The sequence below is a fragment of the Remersonia thermophila genome, chromosome 1, assembly GCF_042764415.1.
Source record: "Remersonia thermophila strain ATCC 22073 chromosome 1, whole genome shotgun sequence".
Lineage (NCBI taxonomy): Eukaryota > Fungi > Ascomycota > Sordariomycetes > Sordariales > Chaetomiaceae > Remersonia > Remersonia thermophila.
This window is the reverse complement of record NC_092217.1, coordinates 4,639,348-4,663,082: the sequence shown is the minus strand read 5'-3', so window position 1 is coordinate 4,663,082 and position 23,735 is coordinate 4,639,348. Positions and strand designations below refer to the sequence as shown.

The 23,735-nt window shown below is 57.3% G+C and overlaps 9 protein-coding genes across 9 annotated transcripts; 4 read left to right on the top strand and 5 right to left on the bottom strand.

The window, feature by feature from the left end:
• Positions 1 to 816: 816 nt before the first annotated feature.
• On the bottom strand, positions 817 to 2,803 carry VTJ83DRAFT_1299 (uncharacterized protein; the record flags this gene model as incomplete). The annotated part of the gene is made up of 6 exons (XM_071007442.1): positions 817 to 837; positions 904 to 1,824; positions 1,880 to 2,044; positions 2,103 to 2,438; positions 2,499 to 2,648; positions 2,789 to 2,803. The coding sequence occupies 6 exons, from the start codon at positions 2,801 to 2,803 to the stop codon at positions 817 to 819; spliced, it is 1,608 nt and encodes a 535-aa protein (XP_070870652.1).
• Positions 2,804 to 7,228: 4,425 nt separating this feature from the next.
• VTJ83DRAFT_1298 (uncharacterized protein) lies at positions 7,229 to 8,511 on the bottom strand (the record flags this gene model as incomplete). Its single annotated transcript, XM_071007441.1, has 4 exons — positions 7,229 to 7,797; positions 7,964 to 8,041; positions 8,170 to 8,299; positions 8,488 to 8,511. The coding sequence occupies 4 exons, from the start codon at positions 8,509 to 8,511 to the stop codon at positions 7,229 to 7,231; spliced, it is 801 nt and encodes a 266-aa protein (XP_070870651.1).
• Positions 8,512 to 9,376: 865 nt separating this feature from the next.
• VTJ83DRAFT_1297 (mitochondrial 54S ribosomal protein uL13m) lies at positions 9,377 to 10,001 on the top strand (the record flags this gene model as incomplete). Its single annotated transcript, XM_071007440.1, has 2 exons — positions 9,377 to 9,397; positions 9,471 to 10,001. 2 exons carry the CDS (start codon positions 9,377 to 9,379, stop codon positions 9,999 to 10,001), a joined length of 552 nt encoding a protein of 183 aa, XP_070870650.1.
• Positions 10,002 to 11,410: 1,409 nt separating this feature from the next.
• On the bottom strand, positions 11,411 to 12,940 carry VTJ83DRAFT_1296 (uncharacterized protein; the record flags this gene model as incomplete). The annotated part of the gene is made up of 1 exon (XM_071007439.1): positions 11,411 to 12,940. The coding sequence occupies one exon, from the start codon at positions 12,938 to 12,940 to the stop codon at positions 11,411 to 11,413; it is 1,530 nt and encodes a 509-aa protein (XP_070870649.1).
• Positions 12,941 to 13,999: 1,059 nt separating this feature from the next.
• Positions 14,000 to 14,593, top strand: VTJ83DRAFT_1295 (uncharacterized protein; the record flags this gene model as incomplete). The annotated part of the gene is made up of 3 exons (XM_071007438.1): positions 14,000 to 14,179; positions 14,244 to 14,307; positions 14,379 to 14,593. 3 exons carry the CDS (start codon positions 14,000 to 14,002, stop codon positions 14,591 to 14,593), a joined length of 459 nt encoding a protein of 152 aa, XP_070870648.1.
• A 605-nt stretch (positions 14,594 to 15,198) lies between these two features.
• Positions 15,199 to 15,997, top strand: VTJ83DRAFT_1294 (60S ribosomal protein eL34; the record flags this gene model as incomplete). The annotated part of the gene is made up of 3 exons (XM_071007437.1): positions 15,199 to 15,236; positions 15,345 to 15,468; positions 15,809 to 15,997. 3 exons carry the CDS (start codon positions 15,199 to 15,201, stop codon positions 15,995 to 15,997), a joined length of 351 nt encoding a protein of 116 aa, XP_070870647.1.
• A 794-nt stretch (positions 15,998 to 16,791) lies between these two features.
• Positions 16,792 to 17,816, top strand: VTJ83DRAFT_1293 (uncharacterized protein; the record flags this gene model as incomplete). The annotated part of the gene is made up of 2 exons (XM_071007436.1): positions 16,792 to 17,398; positions 17,614 to 17,816. 2 exons carry the CDS (start codon positions 16,792 to 16,794, stop codon positions 17,814 to 17,816), a joined length of 810 nt encoding a protein of 269 aa, XP_070870646.1.
• A 587-nt stretch (positions 17,817 to 18,403) lies between these two features.
• VTJ83DRAFT_1292 (uncharacterized protein) lies at positions 18,404 to 20,245 on the bottom strand (the record flags this gene model as incomplete). Its single annotated transcript, XM_071007435.1, has 4 exons — positions 18,404 to 18,625; positions 18,686 to 19,437; positions 19,518 to 20,004; positions 20,129 to 20,245. The coding sequence occupies 4 exons, from the start codon at positions 20,243 to 20,245 to the stop codon at positions 18,404 to 18,406; spliced, it is 1,578 nt and encodes a 525-aa protein (XP_070870645.1).
• Positions 20,246 to 20,926: 681 nt separating this feature from the next.
• On the bottom strand, positions 20,927 to 23,175 carry VTJ83DRAFT_1291 (uncharacterized protein; the record flags this gene model as incomplete). Its single annotated transcript, XM_071007434.1, has 7 exons — positions 20,927 to 21,654; positions 21,757 to 22,148; positions 22,244 to 22,495; positions 22,571 to 22,672; positions 22,727 to 22,824; positions 22,910 to 22,925; positions 22,991 to 23,175. The coding sequence occupies 7 exons, from the start codon at positions 23,173 to 23,175 to the stop codon at positions 20,927 to 20,929; spliced, it is 1,773 nt and encodes a 590-aa protein (XP_070870644.1).
• Between the last annotated feature and the right edge of the window lie 560 nt (positions 23,176 to 23,735).

The window sequence follows — 23,735 nt, the reverse complement described above, 5'->3', positions numbered from 1 at the left end:
TCTTGCTCCGCATACTCTCAAGACTCCCATCAACCGCTTCAGCCAATCCCCCCTCCGCTGTGTTGTTGGTGTATTCGGGAACTTCTAACTAGTGGCAGACGTGAAGGAACGAAGGAGCAACCAGATTCACCTTGCTCATCCAAGGAGCTGAAGATGGAATGCTAACCTTATCCTATCCAAACGACGGGCTCGTTATGGCAACTTTGCAAAAGCAATCAAGCACAACCGTTCCTCATCTAGAAGGATCATAACCCGGTTCATGGACGGGAGGAGGAAATCTCGAACAAGGGTAAATGCACATTCGTCGCCCAACACTTCCCCTCCATGGAAAATGGAACAACATTTTCGTATCCATTGACGAAACTCTCAAGGCCCCCATTCTGCCTAATACCGGGGGGTGCGTACCGTGTAGGTAGTAGACAATCCAACGCCACTCCACAAGACTCCTTTAACATGATGCTAGAGAGACACAGAAGAGGGTATGCAAAAAAGAGAGGGAGAAACAAAAAAAAAAAAAAAAATAGGGACGGGCCTAGGGTTCATCGCGTGCAACCGGCCAGCAGCAGCCGCCCTCCCAAATCAAGGAAACATCGGAAGAAATAGAGAGCCGTGATGATGTAGATAGTGTCATCAAAACGAAGTAGATTGTGGAGGATGTGTTTGACATGAAGGGTGTACGTGTGCATGCATCATTATCGCCATGGTCAACGCCAGGCAAGACTGTCGGCGTGTGCGTATGTGTTGGGTATGTGGTGTTGGGGGGGTATAAAACAGCGAAAAGCAAACACCTCATATGTCCGTCTTCTCAACTCCGTTTTATAGTTCCTGAATCCAGATCTGCACGCAGAAAAGGGTCAGTTTTCATTGCGTCCGATGTTCAAAGGCGAAAGGGTTGAAACTCACCTCCATCTTGCCCGTGTCCGACCTCATCTTCCTCGCGTTTTGTTTCACCGATGACATGACCATATCCAGATCATCCTGATCACCCATGGTGATCATGTCTCCGTCAGGAGAGTCTTCGTCCTTGATCTTGATCTTGAACTTGCGCCTGAGGCCAAACTTCTCTTGAATCCGATCCACGAGATCAGGGAACTCAATCGCCGGGCCGACCGCCACATATCTCACGTCGCCTGGAGCATGCACCTTGATGCGGACCGTCTTGAGCATATCCCGCCGCGTCGACCCCCGGTTGGACCGACCTGACACGGAGCCCGGACCTCGGCGACTGTTCGTGACCATTTCAAACTCGCCCTCGTCGAACGACGCGTCGTCGTAGTCGCTGCCTTCCTCGTCCTCCTCCTCAATGTACCGGTCTCGCGTGCTGCGGCTGGCACCGCCAACGCTGCGCTGTGACCTTCTGTTCCTGGAGCCGCCGCCGCCGCCGCCGCCGTACATGTCGTAGACATCGTCCGGATAATCGTCGTCGTCGTCCCTTCTCCTGTTCCTGCTCGGCGCATCCCCGCGTTGCGAAAACCCCCGGGAGGGGGCTGCTGAGGGGGCCGCCGAAGCGGAGCGGGCGGGTCGTGGACGGCCGCCGTCATCCGGGGATGTACGTTCGTAGCGGTCGCTGGGGCGGGCCTTTTCGAGATTGAGCCGGCTCGGGACCGGCCGGGTTCCTGCTACTCCACTGCGCACGGACTGGCCGCGGCTCATCTGGCCAGGCCTGTCGTTCTCTGGCGGAGGAGTTGGGGGGAAGACGTTGCGGTTGTTTGGTGGTTCGGATTGCTGCCGCCGGCTTTGCAGGCCAGGCTTGACGAGGTTGCTGGCGGCGAAGGAAAGAGATTCGGTCGGCCGGTCATCACGGTTCTCGATCGGGGCGGTAATCTGTTCATGGTTGGTTAGCGATGGGGTCCAGGGACAAGACGGAAGGCCCTCTTACTGCTTTGTTCAGCTCAGCGCCGGCAAAGCCGGTAAAGGCATTGTTGCGGTCCGACGCAGCGACCAGGCGGGCCTTTCCCAGATAATCCTTCTGTTTCAAGTTCCGCACCTTGGCCTCGTTTGGCCGGTAGACCACGCCGACGGGAATCGAAAAGACGGTGTAGCCCTGGCAAAGGTCAGTGGCGACTATTCATCGGCAAGAATGAACTCGCAACAAGACGTACCTTGGCCTCGTCTCGGATCGCATCATCGATGACGTTGTGATCCTCGACCACCTTTTCCTTGACGGCGTATTGAAGATCCTGCATGCCGGCCTCCATCTGCTGGAGGTAGATGTAGCAGAGACCGCGGTTGAAGAGGACCTCGCACGAGTACAGCTTGAAAAGCAGACCGAGCTGCGAATAGTCGATCAGGGCGTTGCCGCGGAGGTAGAGGAGTGTGTCGTTGAAGTTGGCCAGGGCTTCTTCGAAGTCGTTGAGCAGGAAGTTTGAGACGCCTTGTTGGAAGTAGGCGACGGCGAGATACTGGTCTAGCTTGATGGCGCGCTGATAGCATTCGACCTGCCGACCGCATGTTAGTCTCTTGTCTCGGACGTATGCGCTTTTCGCTAGGTAGCTTACCGCTTCCTCATGCTGGCCGAGGGTAGCGTTGATGACGCCCATGTTGAACAAGATCTTGGACGTGTCCGCGATCTTGTCAAATGTCTGAAGGGCTTTGTCGAATTCATTGTTGTCGTAGTAGTCGAGGGCCTCGACCCATGTCTCGATTTCCTGCGTTGGGAGCGTGTGTAAGCAAGCTGCGCTGGGCTGCCACAAGCGATCGGCACCTTTGCAGGCGGCACCGTGCTTGGGCCGGAGGGGGGACGTAGGGAGCTCTGCGGAGGGGCTGCTCTCTTTCTCTCCTCACTCACCTGCTTAAGCGACATGTTTTCTCAAGGGCAGCAGTTGCAGAGGCTGTCAAAGCCGGGCAGTCTTGCGGCGCTCGAGAAAACGAAGTCGCGATGTGTTTTTTTCCTGTTCAAACAGGACTGCACGGTTGCGGATATCCAGGGGGTGGTGGATGGTTTCACGTTCGGGGATTCGGGGTGGTGGGACAAGCGGTTGAGGGGCTGGGTGGGCGTTTTTAAGGTTCAAATTTGGGCAAGGGTCGCTTTCCTCTCTGTGTTCGGCTGGTGTCCGCCAGGGGACCAGAACCAAGGGTGGGTGGGATGCGATGTGGGCGCTACTGTGAAGTTATGTTCTGGGCGGGCGGCAACGGGGGGCTGGGCTCGTTCGAGTCAGCTGCTGCAAGCCTTGTTCTTCAACAACAGCGTTGCTTCTGTCTTGTCCATCCAGCTGCTCGTTGTCTCGGCGTTCCCCACTGCGAAGTTCCTCTTGGTCGTTTGGATGCCCAATGGTTTTTGTCTTTCGCACTTCCGGCGCTGTCCGATATCGTACGCCTTCAAGCCAAAAATAAGCCCGACCAGGAGAAGGACTGGTTGGATCTTGTCGATGGCGGCTGACCCGAGTTTGATGGTTTTTTTTTTCTTGAAGTTGACTGTCTTGCAACGGATGCGTGCACGATGAATGGCGCCGGGGTGGCTGAAGTGCGAATGTGGTGTACCTTGAGAAAGGTTGTGTCGTGTAAGCGCGTCGTCAACCTCGCCCTCTTACAGCGTTTGACACAAAGTTGAGTCTTGTTCCGTCTATGGTACAGAATGCTGCAGAGTGTTGATTCTTGTTTTCCTCCTTTTTGGAGAGAGAGAGAGCGAAGGGTATCAAGATCTTCAGCCGTCGGAGGTCAACAAGAAAGGAGGAAGAAGGTATGGATGAGATGAAAGGCAGGGTACTGAGTACGACCTAGGTCAGGACTACCAAAGGGAAACAGGAGAACCAACGGGGAAATTTCCCGGACAGCCAGCAGGGTAACAAAAATCCAGGCTTCTCAAGCAAGAAGCAAGCGAGGCTTCATCCAGGGCGGTCGCCGGCTGGGTTCGTTTGAAGATGGAGGGCCGGTCGGTCTTGGGACGGGACCTTGAGGGCGATCATGCAGGTCCCACTGCCCTGGGCATTTGGCCCTTGGGCTGTCATCGCTCATTGGGCCTGAACAGGAACGCCTTACAAAGACTCCGTACATCTCCCCCAGCTCCCCTTGAAGACCTACTTCTCGATCAGCAAGCACTGGGTGTGGTCGCAGATGCCCTGTCAAGGTTTGTCTCTGCCTAAAGAGGAAACAAGATCATGAACCCAAGTTTCTGAACCTGGGCGGGAGAAAGAAACAACCTCCGAGACATTCAATTGCGGGGCCAGCGGAGCCGTATGCACGTAAATAGCCCCGTCATGGGGAATTAGCTTTTCAACTCTGCAACAGCGATGTTCCACTGGCTTGTGATACGTACCTCCTTTTTGGAGGTGGCGTTTTCTCCCACCTCTCGTCCCAAGTGAAGCTCTCCCCCGGAGAAACGTAGCGGTCTCGGCATTCACCCGAAATCGAATGTTTCGGCGCACAGGTCGAACCACCCATGCAACCCTCTAACCCTTCTTCTGGAAGCACGCTCGCCTCGGTGCGCTCACAGGGCCCTTGCGCAAGGAATCGAACGGTCCCACGCCCACAGCTGCCGGATCGACACGCGAGCGGAACATCCCCATTCATTGTGCTGTTTGCGCCGGCTTTTCTCCACCGCAAACATGCCCTGCTGAACGGAACGACGGCATTCCGTACTGTACATTTTTCCGCTGCCCAGCGAGCCGGACGGGGTCGCTGCATGTTCATTACTTCAGCATGCAGAGCAGCATGCGGGACCCGCTGAGGCTCATCCAACTCCCGGCAGAAGACAGGGCGGCTACTCCCGCTGGTGGTCTCACTGGGAAGGCTGAGAAGCCCACGAGAGCCAAGCACGTCTCCAAGGGTTTCCGTGGCATCCTTCATCCCAGAGTGACCAGCCCGTTCACGCAGACAGCAACCTCTGGCGAAAAAGAAAAGCACCTAGTATGAGAGCGTCCCGCTCAAAAGGAGCTCCTGCTCCATCTTCAACGACACCATGGCCCACTCACGGCACGTCTTGGCTCGGCGGGTGGCTGTTCGTGAGACTCGGGGGTCAATGCGGAAGCCCGACGACTGTCACAGATCCCAGAGTCACCGCTGCGAATCACAGCTCTCCGTTGCTCATGCACCAATCCCCCCCAGAACCCCAAGCCGCCCGCCAATTGGCCCAGGTCGCGGCCGGGTTAACAGCCAATCCCGCTTGCATTGGAGGGCGGCTACGGTCCGCTGAGAAGTCGTTCAACATCAATCACTCCCACACAGCCCATGGCAGCTGCACACAGAGACGCCAGCCGTGCTAACCACGTTAGCATTTGCGAGAAAGGCTGTGGCAGGACCGTCACCGGTGGCGCGCGTAGCAGAGGGCCCGTGAGGGACACGGTGCAAGCTCCCGCCTCGATTGATCAAGGATATTGGCAAACTTGCTGCGACCCAGGCACGTGTCTCCAAAACGCCGACCAACCGGGAGCTCTAACGGGAGTGGCGCCATTCCCGTTCGTGGTTAGAATCCATGACCGGCCCCGAGGGCCAACCAGCCCGGCAGCTCCTGACCGAGTCCGAGGCTGTAACATCATGACAGCCCGCAAGCAAGCGGCTTGGCCAGATGCATGTCACCGACCTTGTGCTCTGCCCGCCTGGCGGTTCAACCACGCTGCCGCGCCATCACATCACCCCCTCTACACTATTTATGGATCTAAGACGCGAAATCCCGAGCTGTGGATGGAGGAACGCTCTGCTGTGTGGTGCTCGATCGTGGACCACCGATGAGCTCCAAGTCCTCAAGCATGGCACAGCTAGCGCATGCTCGGCATGGTTTCCAGGTGGCCAGTCGCCGTGCCATGCGGGGAACCGACGCGAAAATTGTGCCAACCGAGCAAGCACGTCGTCGCTCTTGGCCTCGTGCTGGATGTGATATCACACACGATCACGATCGCGACCGCTGACTGCCCCGTGATAACAAGGTTCCGCTCGAGATAACTCTCCAGTTTTTTTTTTTTTTTTTTTTTTTTTTTTTTTTTTTTTTTTTTTTTTTTTTTTTTTTTTTCAGGGCCTGTTGATGTCCATCGAGGCGACGATACCATCTCAACCCTCAAGCCAGCGACATCCCTGTCCCGATGGCTAGACCCCTGAGCTACGTACCCGTCCTGTGGAGGCATAACCTGGGCGTTAAACCGGACGTGCGAATGCCGAAACGTGCCTTGCTCCGTACCCCTCAAGTTTCTCCACATCCCAACTTGGAATTCCATGCTGAAGAAACTCTCCCTTGACCGTCCATTTGCCTTTCCAAACAGAGGTGCTGTGATACAGAGCCAGGCCTGAAGTTGTGTTGGGGCCTGTCCGAAAAAAAGGGATCAACGACGTGGTTGGGCGCGATATGGTTCTGGGGCGCTCCCGTGTGATCTGGTCTGCTGCCCTGGAAAGGGCCGAGAAGCCCATGGCGGGGTGACAAGGGTATTGCTTCTGCTAGGCACGTCTCCGATCGCCGATCCTTGAGCTTGAGTCCTGAAGGTATCTAGGTATCTACTTGACACGCCGATGCAGGAGGTCCCGTGTCTTACAGGCCAGTGTACCGGACATTCTGTCTCAGAGCCAGCCGCAACCACGGTCCCACGAAGCTTAAATCCGCGCTACGTTTCCAGACCTTGTCGACACCTTGCAAGGCCTTGCAAGCCCTGCCTTGTCCTGTCTTGGGACATCGGAGAAGGCCATGAGCAGCCCGTCTGGCCGGATAGGGGAAGAGACGCCATGCTGTGGAGAAAGGAGCGCGAGAAATGCGAATCTCAAAGCCCCATCCCAACTCATCGTCGGGTCAAGCCGCGCCCGGACCGTATCCCGGGGGTCAGAGAATGGGATTGTTGTACCCGTATTCGTCTCATCTTGGTTCCCGCCTAGGCATGTCAGGCACGTGTTTTTTTAGCTCTTAGATACACTCCGCGAGTTGTCGGGGAGGCGAGGTGGAGCTTCGACTTCACAAGCGTCAGCCGTGTGAAACACGTTCGTCATCCTGGAGGATACACTGCTCCCTGTTGTTGGGAATATAAAACGGGTATGACTGAGCAGGAGAAAGAGATCTCAGCAAAGGTTCCAGCCCAGGGACCCAGGCTCACTTCTAGAGTACCGAAAGGCACCGCGGAAAGAGCCCGGGCTAATAACCTATGTATAACAGAGCTTGGATATCATGTTTGGTATCTTAAGGGAACCAGTCTTCGTTGAGAAGGGCCAGAGCACGTGCCAGGGCGACACAGGACAACGAGCTCAGAATCCTCACCCAGAGGGTCATGGCCTGTGCTTTGCACAGTCTCCATTCTTTATCGTCGAGATCAGATCATCATAGCATTCCCTTGGCCACCTCGTCCTTCCTTTCCTCCCACAATGTCTTGCCCGTGCACGAGCACACCGTCTTGTCATTATCCCACACACCGGCACTCCGCGCAATAACACCCACCACGGTATCTTCCTCGTTGCTCAGCGGCTTTCCGTCGCCTTCATCGCTCCGCGAAACCACCAACGCCCGCCCAATCACCTCCCACACCTGGAACGGCCGGTTGAGGAACGTGTTGCCGTACCCGTTCGGGCCGACCTCGATTGTGCCTAGGTAGCCCCGGGGACCTTCAGCCTCCTTGCTCCCTTGTTGGGAAGCCCAGACGGGGCCCGTTGACGACGCGCCGTCCTTGAGGTTCCCGTACTCGCGGATCGTCGCGCGGTACGTTCCCGGGGGGACGCCGCGGACGGTCAGGTCGACCACCGTCTCGGTCGGGCTGACCTGCACCATGCGCGCCAGGCCCCTGACCAGTCTCTGGTTGATCCAGCTACCGGGGTTGGCGGCGTCGGCCGTGTTTGCCTTTGCCTCTTGCAAATGCGCATGGTGGTACGTCTCGAGGATGCTAACTGCGGCGCCTATGGGATGCGGGCAAAAGAGGCAATGGAGAAACGAATCAGCCTCGGGTTTCGTGGTGATATTTCAGGATTGTCCTTGGCAATGTCGTGTCACGGATGCCGTGGCTTGCAACCAGAGAAGGGTGCGTTCTGAGCAAGGCAGACACGGGTATAGCACAGAACTTACTGTTTGAGGACCCTGACCCTCGTAAGATGGCGTCCCTGCCCGTGGCCTGGATCGCCTCGACAATCGCCGACGGGGCCGCTATTTAGGGTTTTAAGGTTAGTCAGAAAACCGTACGATGTTGACCCCTCCCCTTTGCCACAGGGCGATGCATTGATTGGAGAAGCCTGGCTCTCCTAGAAGGTTAGGGCGGGCGGCAAACAACGAACCTGTCCCCTCGATGGACACGAGCTGCTCCTTGACACTCGCCTCGACCTTGATGATGCCAGGCAGCTTGTGCAGGGCATCAGTGATGCTCATGGCACAGCCATCGCAGGTCATGGGCACGGCGAAGAGAGTCTGTGTTTCAGGTTTCATCAGTCTTCCGATCGCATGCCATGTCGAGCCGCCAAGCAGCAAGTCGCAGCAGCCGCGGAAAGGGGTATGAAACAACCAAGGGGGCTCATCCAGGCAGGCAAGAAAAACAGCGTATCTGAGCCATTCTCCCGGCCATCGTGCGCCTGTTCTGGCTCTTCTGCGCCACGCACCTGAAAAGGGGTTGTGACAGCCATCTTGCCTGGTCTATCCTTCGGGGGCGAGAGGGAGGTGGTTCGATGAGGTTGTTGTATTTCGTTTCTAGGCCGCGACCAGGCACATGCGCCAACTGATGCGACGAAAGCTAATCCAGAAATTTTGATGACAGAGCGTGAGCGAAACCGTCCGCGATACATGAAGGAGATCTCGGCCCAGCCGAGCAGGAATAGGAGAAGAGAGAATTAGGGGTTTTACAAGAACAACAGCGATGAGAAGCGAGGAGGAATCACGCTAGGAAACACGCCGATATGAGCCAAGCTTTCATGGATATGCCATGATAGACAAGACACCTGCGTCTTAGAGAGAGAGAGAGAGAGAGAGAGAGAGAGAAAGAAAAACAAAAACAAGGCTGTCTCAATGCTCCGGCACTCCCCGCCCTGTCAACAACGGCCTGCTTTGAAATCGAGGTCCGATCGGACCGTCAAGTTCGTCCAAGTTCGACTTAACGTGGGGCAACGATGTTAGCGGGGCAGGTTGGGTCCGTCGCGATGCCAAGCCAGGGACCCCATGGAAGTGGGGCGCCTCCCGGTGTGGCCCGGCTCGGGCTGTGGCGCGTGCGGTGAGGCGCTCAGTGATTTTTCTGGTCCCAACGATGGACGACTCCATCAAAGCCGATATCAGCACCTGCACCGGCGACATTTCGAGGTCTCGGCCCGTCATTCCTCGAACCCCCCCCCACCGTGTTTGGCCGTCGACGTCGAGGGACTGCAGTATCCGGACGACCGAACAAGCCAACCAACGCCAAATCCCCAGGCAATCGATCCCTCGACGCTAGAGGCCACGGGTGTCTTCGGTTCATGAGGGGCTAGTTCCCACGAGGCGCTCTCTCACCCAGCAACCAAAATGTCACAGACAATTGGAGCCGTACGTCCCTCTTCCGCCTCTTCCGCCTCTCCCGCTCGCAAACACCGACCGACTGACTCTTTCTCCGATACAGACAAGGCTCGCCTACTCGCGGGTATGGCACCACATCTCCGCCGCCGCGCCTCACCCAACCCTTAGCACCGTCAAGTCCCCCCCGGAAGCCGTCACCCCGCCGTCCCTCGGCCGCCTCGCCTCGCGCATCGCCACCCTCCTCATGGGCAAGCACAAGCCCATCTACGACCCCTCCACCGACTGCGGTGACTACGTCGTCGTGACCAACTGCGCGGCCCTTTACACGACGGGCAAGAAGAAGTGGCGCAAGATGTACTACCGCCATAACACGCGCCCGGGGTCGCTCAAGGCTGTCACCATGGACGTGCTCATGGAAAAGTTTGGCGGTGCCGAGGTGTTGCGCAGGGCGGTGAGCGGCATGCTGCCGAAGAACAGGCTCAGGGACAAGAGGCTGGCGAGGCTGAAGGCGTTTGAGGGGGATGCGCATCCGTACAAGCAGAATTTGATCAGGTTTGGCGGGAAGGTGGTGGGCACGGAGGGATGGGAGGAGGTGGCGAAGGCGATCAGGCAGACGGATCGGGCGAGGATATAAGGGGGGGTCCATGAAGGTCGGGGTGGCGGTAGTTTGGTGGTTGTGACATGTACGAGAAAAGGAGGACGAGGTCTTGGGCTCCGTAGCCGGGACTGTGTATTATTCATGTCATGTGTCTCATGTTAAAATCCGGTTGATTAGAGGCCCTGAAGTTAAGACTCCTACGTGGCTGACCATTCTGACGAAGACGTCGACTGCCTGCTGCATGAATATCAACACGATCCAGTTGTATGACGCCGTGTCCCATCCGGCACGGTACCCGGGCATACATTTCTCTCCCGGGTATACTAGCGGGTGAGCCCTGCAAGGGCAAAAATCCCATAAAGCATCCCGGCTCATCGTCTCGGCCCTCTCCCGAGGCGATGAGAAGGAGCAGCTCAAGGCGCACATGGGGCTTCTGAGGAGGCAGTGTCGTATATGCATGGACAAGCATCAAGGTGGTCGATCAACCGCATCAGCCATACCAGCGGACCTGAGCGAAGCTCGAGATTGGAATCGAGGTTCGCAGAGGGTCTCAGGTTGCAGCAAAGGAGATTCGGAGAGAACACAAACTAAGTAATATCCCTTTGCTAGACTAAAGCCTTCATCGCCCTATTGTCCTTTGAGGGGCAGGCTGAAGAAACATCCTAGAGCAAACCTAACCGCAGACAAAGTCCTCCCACAGAATACCAGTGTATAATGGTTAAGTACCCGACGTCGATCTCAGAAACCCCAGCAATTGCTGGTCGGTGCTAGACAAAAGGCCTCCACACTTCTTCCCGAGGCATCCCCCATCCATCCCATGTATCCACCGCTTTGGCGCGATGATAATAATGATGCCACACCCCACTCCCTTTCAAAGGACAGAAACAGACTGAGAAATCCCAAGGAACGAGCGTCGAGGAAAGTGGAAAAGAAAAAGGAAAGAAACAAGGAGCCAGACAGACGCGAGTCGATTCCATGGGCCGAGCAACCAGGCAAAGAAGCATCGGCAGCTGACCCACAGGACAAGATTCTCTACCTACACACTTCAGACTAGTTTGTTCTCTCGATTCCCAGTGAACGCCGAGGTCAAACCGAGTACAAATATACAATTACAGAAGCGAAGAAAAAAAAGAAAAAAAAAACCGCAGTAGAGGAAAAGCAGGGAGAGATCAGACGAAAAAAACAGAAAGAAAAGAAGCAACTAACGAGTGAGGAACCCGTGCCGGGTTTCTTCCATCCACGGTGTTCGAATCCGATGAGACCGCCTGAGCCAAGTTCAACTTGTTCCACAAGCACCCCAATCTCATCGCTTCGCCGTCAGGGTTGGGTGGAAGGCAGGTAGGGATCCGGGGCTACCGCCGAAACTGCCTCCAGACTCGGAACCAGCGACCAGGCGGCAAATGTTGATCGCCGACGATATCTCTCTCACCTCGGCCAACTCCTATCTACGAGTTGACCATCATAGACAACCCTCTCCCATCGTCGTCCATCATAGAAATTCCATCAAGAGCACGCGACTCCATCTGGCTCAGCCGGCTCTCGACGCCGCTCAGGCGGCCGTCAACAAGGGGTTGCATAGCACCATTGGCCAGCGACCCGCTGCCGAGGCCGCTGCCGCCCATATTCGCAGTAGGCATGCTGGGACCGCCCATCTGCGGTACACCGCCGCCACCGAGCGCCATGGTGGCGGGGTTGGGCCTCCCTCCATTCTCGAGAGCCTCGAGGCGCTTTTCGATGTTGTCGAGCCGGGCGGTGAACACAGCCTCGAGGCGGCTGAAGTTTTGATTCATGTCATGCGCGATGCGGTCGACCTTGTTGGTGAGGCTGCGCAGACTCTGAGCGACGGGTGTGTTTTCTTGTCCGGGAGCGGCGGCGGCGACGCGGGCCTCGTGGTTGTGGCGGGCCTCTTGAACGGCGAAGCGCCATTGATGACCCAGGTTCACTTCGCACACGGCTTTAGCGCGCCACGGGCAGTCGACCTTACGGGTGCTAGGGTTGCGCTTCTTGGCCGTGCTGTTGTACTTGACGCCGCCTCGGTCGCAGACGAGGTCGTAGCGCGTCGGTTTGCCCTCACGGTAGTTGCTTGCACGCAGCTTGACGATGCTGTAGCCCTGCTCCTTGGCGGTCCGCTGCACCGAAGCGAGAAGATCCTCAAAGGTGCGGTAGATGCCTTCCGGCGGGGGTGCCAGGCCGGCGGTGGTGCTGGTCATCGCTGGTGATGGTGGTGGCGGCATTGACGATGCGGGTTGCGCAGGAGATTGCTGGGTCGCTGAAGGACCCGCGTCGGGGACGGTCCACGCGGGCAAATTGTAACCGGCCGCAGTCGTGGTGGGATTGTTCACTGACGTTGGCGACGAGTTGCTCGGAGGATGGGGTGCACCGTAGGCAGCCTGGTAGAGGACGCGATCGGATTTGCCACCACCGCGCTGCGCTTGTTGTTGTTGTTGCTGCTGCTGTTGCTGCTGCTGGTGCGCCTGCGCCTGCTGCTGCTGCTGAGACGGGCCCGGCTGCTGAGCTTGATGGTGTTGATGGCCGTGTTGGGCGTGTTGATGGTGTTGGGGATCACCTGCCAAAGCACTCAGACTGGTCAAGCCGGATGTGTCGGGCTGAGGCGCCGGCGCGAGAGTTGGCTGGGGATCCGGGTATTGAGAATGCTGCGGGGCGGTAGTGTAGGTGGTCATCAAGGCATCGGGCTCGCCGACCTGATGTGATCTGTCAAGTTGTTGTGATGGAAAACCTGGAGGAGCTTGATGTTGAGGTTGTTGGTTTGGCACGGTGTCGACGGGCGCGCGCACGGCCTGGTTGTGACCGTTGGTAACGGTGGCGGCACCCCAGCCCTGCGCCTGTGCGACGGGGGTCAGCGAACTTGACGTCGCAGCATTTGCAGCCTCGGCCGCTGCACGGGTCGTGCGAGGCCGCTTTCGCGGGCGTGGCTGGACCTGCGGAGGCGCTCCGGTAGCACCGGAGGGATCCATGAATGACACTGGGGTGACGATCGATGATTGGTGATGGTTGACAATAGGAACCAGTGGGAATACTGTGCCAGGACGGAGAAGAGGTGATGGATGGGGGAGGTATCGGAGGGAAAAGAGGAGTTGTAGAAGAATCAGGAAACTTGGGCGGGCAACTGGGAACCGGATCCCTGGCAGCGTCCCAAACAGGCGCGCGTGTCTTGATCAAGTGAGGCGCGCACGCGATCCCTCAAGTTACGGATACCACTGTGCGTGTCGACCGATCTCAATCGATGATCCACGGGTATCGTTTTGGGACTGGGGAGGTTTCGCAATTTCAGAGGTGTCAATATTGTAACGGAGATTCCCAAGAGCCGAGATGCAAGGGAAGGAAAAAAAAAGGAAAAAAATAAAATGGAAACGAGATAAAGCAAACCTTGTCTCGCAAACCCGAAAAAACCCCCCAAGAGTCAACAAAGAGAGAGTGACCGGATGAGACTGGGCTGCTCGGGTTGGACGGGTGACACGGTTCGTAACCTGCAGCCTGGAGACCGGGCTGTGGGTGATAGGACCGACCTGCAGGCAAATGGACCAGATGTCCTCCCAAAGGCAAAAATCGGTTCAGATCAGGCCGATCAAGGCGGATGGACTTGTTTGCTTCTTTCTCGTGGCTGATGATGGAACGGGAGAGCGTCATTGATCAGTGATTCAGACGTGACATGGTCCGAGCTTCCGAGTGAACCAGGCTGCAGCACTGCAGCTCCACATGACTTCCAGGTCTCCCTTCAAACGAGAACGGCCAATTGGGGAGTCAGGTCGTCGGCCAAACGCAAAAATGACGGTGAGCGATCCCTGCACGCATCCTCATTACACGGCCATTACTACACAGTACGTCTGGATTACGCGCTTCACCTCGCGGTTGGACTCCATCGCATCGAACCTCCGAAACCCACACAGCCCGGCCAGCGCTACCGTTGTCTGGATCCTCGGGGCTATGTGAACTGCCGGAAGGAAGACGCAACTGCATTCAACATTGGGCATCCCGCCCGCTCTGCTGCAGCAACCTGAGACCTCGGCTTCGCCATGGCCAACACCAACACCAACAGTATGGCCGCCACCAACACCAACGTCGCGGGCGCCAACACGGGCAATTCCAACGGCAGCCTCAATGCCAACCGGCAGACGGCCGCGGCAAAAGACAGCATGCAGGAAGAGCGGGAGCTCGAGGACATGCTTGACAGCTTGAATCAAGCTCATCTCCAGGTAAGCTTTCTCGCCCATCGCGTTCCCCCAATGGCCTTCCGCCTCCTGACCTCTTGGGATGCAGCTCCGCAGCCTGCGCTCGGCGCTTCCACGCATGCTGGAATCGCTAAGCACCCAACAGTCGTCTCGTGAGTTTATCCTGTTTGCCTGTTGGCTTAGCCCCAGGGCGAAGTGCAGCACCAACTAACTTCACGCTCAGCTCAAGCTGCATATGAGGCGTTTGTAAAAGCCGTCGAGGGAACCAACAAGGACATCGAAAGTTTCCGCTCGGCCTTCGCCGCGCTTCAAACCGAAGGCGTGTTCGCCAGGGCGTATGCCAGCCGAAAGGAAAATCCAACCGGCCTTAAGCAGTGGAGGCCGACGGAGCACCCTGACTGGGCCGATCCGGATCCCAAGAAACGGCGCATGTCTTGAGTGCGCGAAGCTTGTCGCTATGGATTGATCGCGACTATGGGTTTCTCTTTCTTTCGGCTTGATCTTCTAGATACCAGGTATCGGCGTTTGGAGTTAATGGCGGCGTTGAACCGGGTCGCTCGGCATCGTTTCCCCCCTTGGGCGTTGCAACACGCGACAATCCTAACCAGCGTCTCGCAATATTATGAGTCCTCTCTTTCAGTGTCATGTTGTTCCGAAACCGGCTGTAATCAGAGAATATGCATCGCTTCCAAACAGCACAATCATGCCGATGCACGTGCCGGTTTGCTCGACATCACACAGAGCGCTGGTGGACGGTGTTACCTGATCTCCTCGAAAATGCGGAATATTACACCGTAACGTAACGTGGACAATCCGGAAAGGCCACCTCGCTGGCTGCTTATGTAAACAGCCGTCGGCCAGGTGGGGATCCCTGGCCTGCCAGGTGGCAGCCCTTCCCCAAACTCTCGCGGCCTGGCTGGGTGGGGCTCGCATTCTGCGCCCACACAGAAATTTCCAAAGTAGAATCTCAAAATTCGACCTCCTTGCACCCGCGTGAACGAGTCGACGGAAACCACCACGTCAACGACGACAACACCGCAGCAATGGCCGCCTCACGAGTCACATACCGTCGCCGGAACCCGTGAGTTCCCCCGAGAAATATGTCGAGTCTGGGTCGCACAATCACGGAGGAACTGAGGAGGAACAAAGAGGGAAGACAACCTAGCTAACATGGGCTTCTCGGCGACAGCTACAACACCACGTCGAACCTGACGCGGGTTGTCAAGACCCCCGGCGGTCAGCTTCGTCTCCTCCACATCAAGAAGCGCGGCACTGCCCCCAAGTGCGGCGACTGCGGCATCAAGCTCCCTGGAGTAAGTGGATAAGTGACATTAGTTCGGGAGGGGATGGTTGGTGTTGCCTGGGGATGGCCGAGTCCGAACGATGACGACGGCGGCGACGACAACGACGACGACAAGGAGGAACGATCATGACGACAAGTGTTCGGCGAACCGCCTTCGACCTCATTGTGCAATGGCGTCAACATGAACATGCACAAAGCAATGCAGGCGAGAAGGCTTGACGATGTTGGACACAACGGCCACTCCCCCGGCGTCACAAACGCTGCCGCCCAGATGGATGGATGCTTTTGGGAACCACTGCGTGCCAGCACCTTGGACGGGTTTGCTGACGGGCCCTCTTTTTTGAACACAGATTCCCGCTCTCCGCCCCCGCGAGTATGCCCACATCTCCAAGCCCAAGAAGACCGTCCAGCGTGCCTACGGCGGCTCAAGGTGCGGCAACTGCGTCCGCGACCGCGTCATCCGTGCCTTCCTCATTGAGGAGCAGAAGATCGTCAAGAAGGTGTTGAAGGAGCAGAGCCAGGCCGAGAAGAAGAAATAAATGGCTGTGGTTGGGGTCGATGGCACGGGACGAGGAGGGGTTCGCGGTTGGTGACGGTCTCATTGCTTCGGTGTTCATTTGGGAAACGGGGGGACTACTGCACGCCATGCAACGCGACGCACACTACAGCCGGGGTTATTGGCTGTCTCTGTTCTTAGGGCTGCTTTCTACTACTCCGGGATGGGGTTCTCACAATGGAATGGACTTGGAGCGTTCTGCAATGGCGGCAGGGGAAGAACGCTGTGGAAATCAGCGACAGTCAGGATGCCGGGGAACCTCGCGCATCGAGCAACTCAACTGCCGGGGCCGAGGTAACCCGGTAGCAAGACAATCGAAGCAAGAGTCGCGCCACGTGTGTGCCGTGCCACCTAGTAGCTGTTTCGTGCAATGTGATGCTGCTCTCTACGTCTGCGGTCTTGAGCGGATGCGGTCATGAGTCTACGCCATCTTCCGTGGAAGCCAGCTGATCGTGTTCCAATTCACTTCCCCGAGATATCGCTAGACCACGGCCTCAGTTGACCAGGTACGAGTACTGCGTGGCATATGTACTGCGTATGGAGAGGCCAGTGTACCCGGTTGTGTCTTGGCCGGGCTAGGGGCGAGCTTATTTGGTGGTTGACGAGGGTCAAGCATGACGTCGAGCTTGGGACAAATTTCAATCGCATCAACCGCACCTCCAAAGTTCCGGGTCACGTCCAAACCACACCACCTGTAACCACCAAGCCCAGCGCTGCCGGCGCACTTCTACCCAGCCAATTTCCAATCTCGAGTATGTAAGGGTGAAACTACCGAAAATGACGAACCCATCGCCTACCCTTCACACCCTCCGCGCTCTGCGATCCGCCGCCGCCGCCGCCACCATCGGCGCAACAGCAAGGCCCTTCCGGAACCCTCCCCTCCATGCAACGTCCCTCATCGCATTCTCCCTCCTCCCCGGCGCGAGCACAATCACGAGAAGCATAACCACAACCCACCATCACCGCCGCCCCAAACCCAGCCGCGACATCCACACGAGCCCCTCCCACCCCATCCGTCCGATCCGCCCCGACCTTCCCTCGCAAACACAAGCCTCCCACCGCAAGGAGGAAGCCTCTCGCACCGCCCCCAACCAGCCCCCTCCCACGGACTTCGGCCAGCTCGACGTGCTGGCCTCCGCGCCCGTGCCGAGCACGGCCGTCGATGTGTGTAGGTCAAACGGGTTCGAGCTGAACAGCGGCGTGAGCATCAAGGGCGCGGGTGCGCTGCTGGTGGGCGGGGAGGCCTTTCAGTGGAAGCCCTGGGAGGCCGAGTCGAGCGGAAAGGAGGGGAGGGCGAGGAAACGGAGGCTGGTGAACGAGAAGGGGCAGTGGGAGGTGAGCGAGGAGGCGTTTGGGCTGCTGGGGCTGGTTTGGCCTAGGCCTGGTGAGTGTTTTGTCCCTTGGGTCCCCTCTTCTCCTGCCGCCGCTCGACCGTTCTTTTGCTACGCCATCGTCCTCTCCACCGCCACCCCTTTCGCTGTGCTCGACCCTCCTAGACTGTCTTAGATTTTGTCCTCTATCCTGTCTACAACCAAGGAGATAAAGGGAGAGTTGCAACCCAACATCCATGGTTTCAGGCTAACTTCCAAAACAACACAGACCTTCTCATCCTCGGCACTGGTCCTGAAATCCGGCCCCTCAGCCCCGCCACGCGGCAAATCATCAGCAACCTGGGGATGCGCGTTGAGGTGCTGGATACGCGCAACGCGGCGTCACAGTACAACCTGCTTGCGACGGAGCGCGGGGTGGACAACGTGGCGGCGGCGTTGGTGCCGCTTGGGTGGAAGGACGATGCTGAGTAGCCGAGAAGGGATGCAATATTCGCTCTCGCTTCGGGGGCTTCGGGGATGGAACTGATGGAGACGATCCATGTACCATATGTACTTGCTATGCAGGAATGTGTATGACATGCCGGGCGAGCTTGGAGGTCCTAGGGATAGACCATACGCCACGATGTCACGAGCTTGCACCTCCAAGGAAGAAATCACAAGATATTGCTCAAAGCTGGCATCCTAAACGCGATGCAAAGAATGTGGCATCACCAAAACTCAGTCAAGATCACGACCAGATGTGACCCAGGGGCACCCGCACAAGTATCATTACAAAGTTCTATCTACCCCCCCTACTACCCTTCTATTTTAGAAATTGCAACGCCGTCCGCGTTATTCGGACCAATCGTATCCACCTCTTGGGCTACATGGCAGTCATTTCATGACAAAGAAGCTTTAAAGCATATGACAATGCCGTTCGTGGAATGGAGCACCCAGAGAACTCGGTTAGCTCCATTCGATGTACCGCCTCCCAGACAAGGACGCAGTGCGGGGCTCAACCCGGTGCACCGCTGTCAACCCGCCTGGAAGAGCGTCCCATCTGTCCTTCCTGGGCAGATTTACTGCTTGGCAGGAACGCTGGGGAAGAGCTCAGCGTTAGCCTCAGCCCAGGCCTTCAGGTCAGCCTTGGTGGCATCAATGGCGGCGTGGAGGCCACCCTGGCTCGGAACACCCTCGATGCGGTGGAACGCGTTGATGTTCTTGTGCAGGACGATCTGGTAGCAGGTGGCGCTGCCCTGGCGGGAGATGATGGTCGAGTAGGCGAGGAAGTACTCCCAGATCTGTAGTTACAGAGTTAGAAGAGCCATGTACATGGAACGAGTGAGGCGGGAGGAACTTACGCGGAACCACCTCTTGCCATACTTGGCCTCAACCTTCTCGCGGTTCGCAATCCAGTTGCGGTACCAGCGCCAGATGGTGGCCGAGTAGTGAACGCCAATGGTGTCGACAGACTTGACCTCAAAGCCAGCCTTCTCAAGCTGGTCAATGAACCAGCCGAGCGGGGTCGAGGCATCAGCGCCGGGGAAGACGTATTTGTTCATGAACAGACCCCAGACGAGATCCTCGTACTGCCAGCTCTTGCGCAGGCCAGCGATCTGGAGGAAGAAAACGCCATCGTCGTCAAGCATATCATAGACCTGCTTGAGGAAACGGCTGAAATGGCGGACTCCGACATGCTCGGCCATCTCGAGGCAGGTGATCTTGTTGTAGCCGCCCTCGGGCACCGGAGTATCGCGGTAGTCCATGCACAGAATCTTGCTCTGCTCCTCAGGGATGCCAGCCTTGCGGAGAGCGCCGTTGCCCCAGGCGGTCTGGTTGCGGCCGAGAGTGATACCGGTGACCTTGGCGCCGTAGTTGACGCTGGCGAAGCGGGCCAGAGTGCCCCAGCCGCAGCCGAGATCGAGCAGGCGCTCGCCCTTCTTGAGCTCAATCTTCTCGCAGACGGCGGTGAGCTTGTTGTCCTGGAGCTCCTCAAGGGTCTCCTCGCGGTTGATGTCCTTGATGAGGCCCGAAGTGTAGATCATGCGGGGGCCGAGGAACCAGGCGTAGAAGTCGTCACCACGGTCATAGTGGTCGCGGACCTGCTCCTCGTCTGGGTGGGTCGGTCAGACCATGTCCTGAGACGGAAACGTCGTTGGAGGGGGAGAGGGGGTGAGAGAGCAGCAAACTTACCCTGGGACCTGGTGTGCATGATCAGCTCGGGGATCATGCCCGTCAGGAAGAACTTGATCAGGCTGTAGGTGAAGCGGAAGTTGGCCCAGTCGTGGCGGTACTCAAGGACCTCAAGAGCATCGCCATTGAAGTCGACATCGCCGTCAAAGTACATCTCGTGGAAGGTCTCCATGGGGATCTTGGTGTGGCCCGAGTACTTGGCCTTATCCTCGGGCTTCTTGAAGGTGAGGTAGTGCTCGATAGGCTTGCCGGGGACCCGGGCCTTGTCATTCTTGCGCGGCGAGATGGACGAGGCGGTGACCCAGTAGCCGGCGAGGAGGGGAATGGTGGTGAAGAGGCCGAAGAAGATGGCCGTCTTCAGACCGCCACCGACCTTCCATGACAGCCAGAGGGGCACGCCGCCGAGGATGGCGAAGAGGATGGTGTTGGAAAAGGTGTCGTTGCCGGAACCTTCGGCGGGCAACGGAGCATTCTTGATGGTCGGGTACTGGCGGGAGAAGAGCGTGTTAGCGGTGCGGGGTTGATCAATTGGGGTTCGAGCTCGAGGCTGACGGGGCCAATGCAAAGAACAGGACGCGGCCTCGGCCGTGTCAGGAACGGGGGCAACTCACCGAAGTCGTGCGCACGCCGCAATCCTCGAACTTCTCAAAGGTGGGCGTGGGAGCCTTGGGAGTTTCGATGAACTCGAACTCAGACTCGCTGCCGTTGGCGCTCTGAGGTTTCGACATGGTGGGCGACCGGCTGCTACCTACAGTCCAATGGGGGACTGTCGAGCAGGAAGAGGACGGGAAGCTATGGGAAGGAGTTGAAGAAAGAAAAAGAGAAGAAAGTCGGTGACAGGAGAAGGGGAAGCGGGCAGATCAAGTCCGGTCGAACCCCGTGTTCGTTGTGGGAGCTCTGTCCTGGGTCCTCCACACTTTTTTCTGTTTCTGGCCAGGGGCAGCCCAACACTGTGGACCCAATGCTGCGCTCCCCTACCGCAGCAATCTCTGGCAGCTTGGCGGCCACGACAGCAGGAGCTCGGCTCAGGGATAGGAGAGCTCCTGCCAGGTTGCATCTTCACAACGGGGTCTAGATGCAAGGTTGGCTCTCTCCTTTACGGATGTTGAGAAAATGAACCTTGGGGGTCCCCCCAACCTGGCTCGATGGTTTCCTGGTTACTCCTATTTCTTCAAGCCGTGCGATGTTGCCCCCTGGGCTCGTCCCGTCTTTTGTGCAAGACACGGCAGAAGGCACAAACTACATCCCTGCCATTGTTGGACCTACACCGTAGCTGGACCACGCCTCGTTCCTGGATTGGATACCGGACACGCAGGGCATCCCAGCGTTATCAACATCACATCAGGTCGCCACGGTTACGCCGTGTTCAACCCACCACACCCTCACCGACCTTTCTTTTATGCCCATGCTCAACAACCAGCCATGTACAATCTTCCCTCCCACGGCCTCAACCTCCTTAGTCTCCCCTCGGCCCTCTCCTCTTCCTCTTTCGCATCCTCATAGCTCCCAACCTCAAACCTCAATCCCTCATACTCGGGCAACCTCACCTCTTGTTCCTCCCCCGTAAAGTTCAACACCACTGCCACCCTTGCGTCTTCTGTCCTCTTCCCAAACACAAACGTTCTTTCGTCCTCCATCTCGAACCCTTCAAACGTCCCATGCGCCAGCACATCGGCATGCTTTTTCCTCAATTGAATCATGCGCTTCCAAAACCCCAGCACTGACCCCTCCCCCTCCCGGATCTGCTTCTCCACGTTGATTTCCTGGTACAGATCGTGAACCCTCATCCACGGGCCTTTCTCGCTGTCCGTAAACCCCGCGTGCGCGCTGCCGTCCCATTGCATGGGCAGCCTGGCGTTGTCGCGCGCGAGCTTTTGTAGGCAGTCATGCAGGCGTTCCAGCTGGGCCGCATCGTTATCCGCTTTGGCGGCCATGGCCTTGTAGAAGTTGACGGATTCGATGTCACGGTACTCGTCAATGTTCCAGGACGACGGGATGTTGATCATGCCAATCTCCTGGCCTTGGTAGAGGAAGAGCGTGCCGGTGAGAGAACAGAGCATGAGCGCCAGAAGCTTGGCTGAGCACGTGCGGGCAGCCGGAAGGTCGGAACAGTAGCGGGAGACGGAGCGAGGCTGGTCTGTTCATGACATCTTCGTGAGTCTGGGCCGATTGTAGGCGCGTATACACCGTACAGGGAGGGAGAGAAAGAGAGAGAGAGAGAGAGATAGGCTTTGCGTACCATGATTCTCACAAAACACCGTCGTCCACCCATCCGTCCCCTCCACAAACCGCTGCCACTTCTCCACGACCCCTTTCAACTCCGGCAGCTTCCACTCTCGAAACACAAACTTGTGCTCGCGTCCTTCCCCGACGTTGACAATGTCGAATTGGAACACCATGCTCAGCTGTCGGTCGCTCGCGCACACGTACTCGAGCACCTGCTTCGGGTCCGGTGTGTGCGGCAGCTCCCCGACCGTCATGGGTTGGCCATAGTGGTCCAGCACCTCCCGGTTCATCTCGCGCAGGAACTCGTGGATCCGAGGGCCGTTTGCCCAGTGCGAGTATGCTGGTTGCTCGTAGAAGAGCGGGTCGACAACGGGGGCGTCCGCGTACTCGGGGCGTTTTGAATACCTGGACCAGGTCAGGACCGGCTTGTGTTAGCCACGGGATGGAGCCCGATGTACGGGCAGTCAAGCGAATTAGTCCTGAGCTTGGATCACTCTCACATGTTCACCGTATCAACACGAAACCCATCCACACCCTTATCAAGCCAGAACTTCATCGCGCTGTCATAGATGGCACGGCGCGTCTCTGGATTCTCCCAGTTCAGGTCCGGCATCTCCTTGGCGAAAAGGTGCAGGTAGTACTCCCCCGTGTGCTCGTCCCATTCCCACGTCGGCCCGGAGAAATAGCTCCGCCAGTTTGTGGGTGGTAAACGCGTGCCGTCCTCGGCGTATCGGGGAGGCTTCCAGACATACCTGCGAGGCCATGGATGTCAGTTGGGGCATTGCCGTGGATGCGGGTGGGTAGGGGTTGGAGGGAGGAAAGTGTACCAGTCTCGCTTCGGATTGTCTTTGGAGGACCTGGATTCCTTGAACCAGGGGTGTTGGTCGGAGGTGTGGTTGACAACGAGGTCAAGAATTAGTTTCATACCCCTGGACCGTTGTGAGATATCTCAAAGAGGGTAGCGAGGAACCGGAGCACGCTACCGTTTATGGCAGGCCTCAATGAGGTCCTCCATATCCTTCACTGTACCATAGGGTGGGTAGACCTTCTCATAATTTGAGATGTCGTAACCCATGTCGACCTTGAAGCCCGGTCAGCATGTACGCTGGTATGCGACCTCAACAGGATTGGTTCAGCCGCGGGACAGAGCAAGGGATCCGGCTTACCTGGGGGCTTTCATACCTACGCCAGGAACATGATCAGCGATGGTCGTCACAGGAAAGGCTACCGGGTAGTAGATGACTTACATGGGTGAGACCCAGATCACGTCGACCCCAAGGTTTTTGAGGTAGTCGATCTTGCTCACTATCCCGGGGATATCCCCGAGGCCGTCGCCGTTCGAGTCCTTGAAGGATGCGGGATAGATTTGGTAGCAGACAGCATCTTTCCACCAGGGTCTTGATGTTATTGTTGCTGTTGTCGGGTTTGCCATCGTCGAGAAATAATGATGCAGTGAAGGAGGGAGGCAGCAGGAAAAGAGAGGGAGGGAGAGGAGGACAAGCTGTGTCACTTAAGTACCTAGTTTGGCTATAGTGCCCTATTTTGTGAAGAGCCTCAAGGTCTAGCTAAAAGTACATTGCTTTGTTGTGCCACTGCACGAATGCCAACTGTTTAATTGACTTGGATTGTGTCTTCTGCCACCAAGGCTGGACGGGAGGGGCCACATCAGCTGAGAGTGTGGCACAAGAGAAGCGGGCACCAAACACATTCATGGGCTCGCCCTAAGTGTGCAGCAGAGTACCAATCTCATCGAACATGAACCGATGCGGCAAGAAGAGCCAATGATTCCAGGGACCCCACTACGTGTTGTGGGCGCGAAGCAAACTGATAACCTAAAGCGGCGCTTTCAGGGGCCGACCCCGAGTCCTTGAGAGATACGAAGCGCGATTACTCTAGGGCGAGAGGAAGTGGGAAAGCCTACAGGGTCTGATCAAGCCTTGAACTTCTCAGCGTGAGGCTTGGTCTCGCTGGGAAGACTGTAACACCGGACCT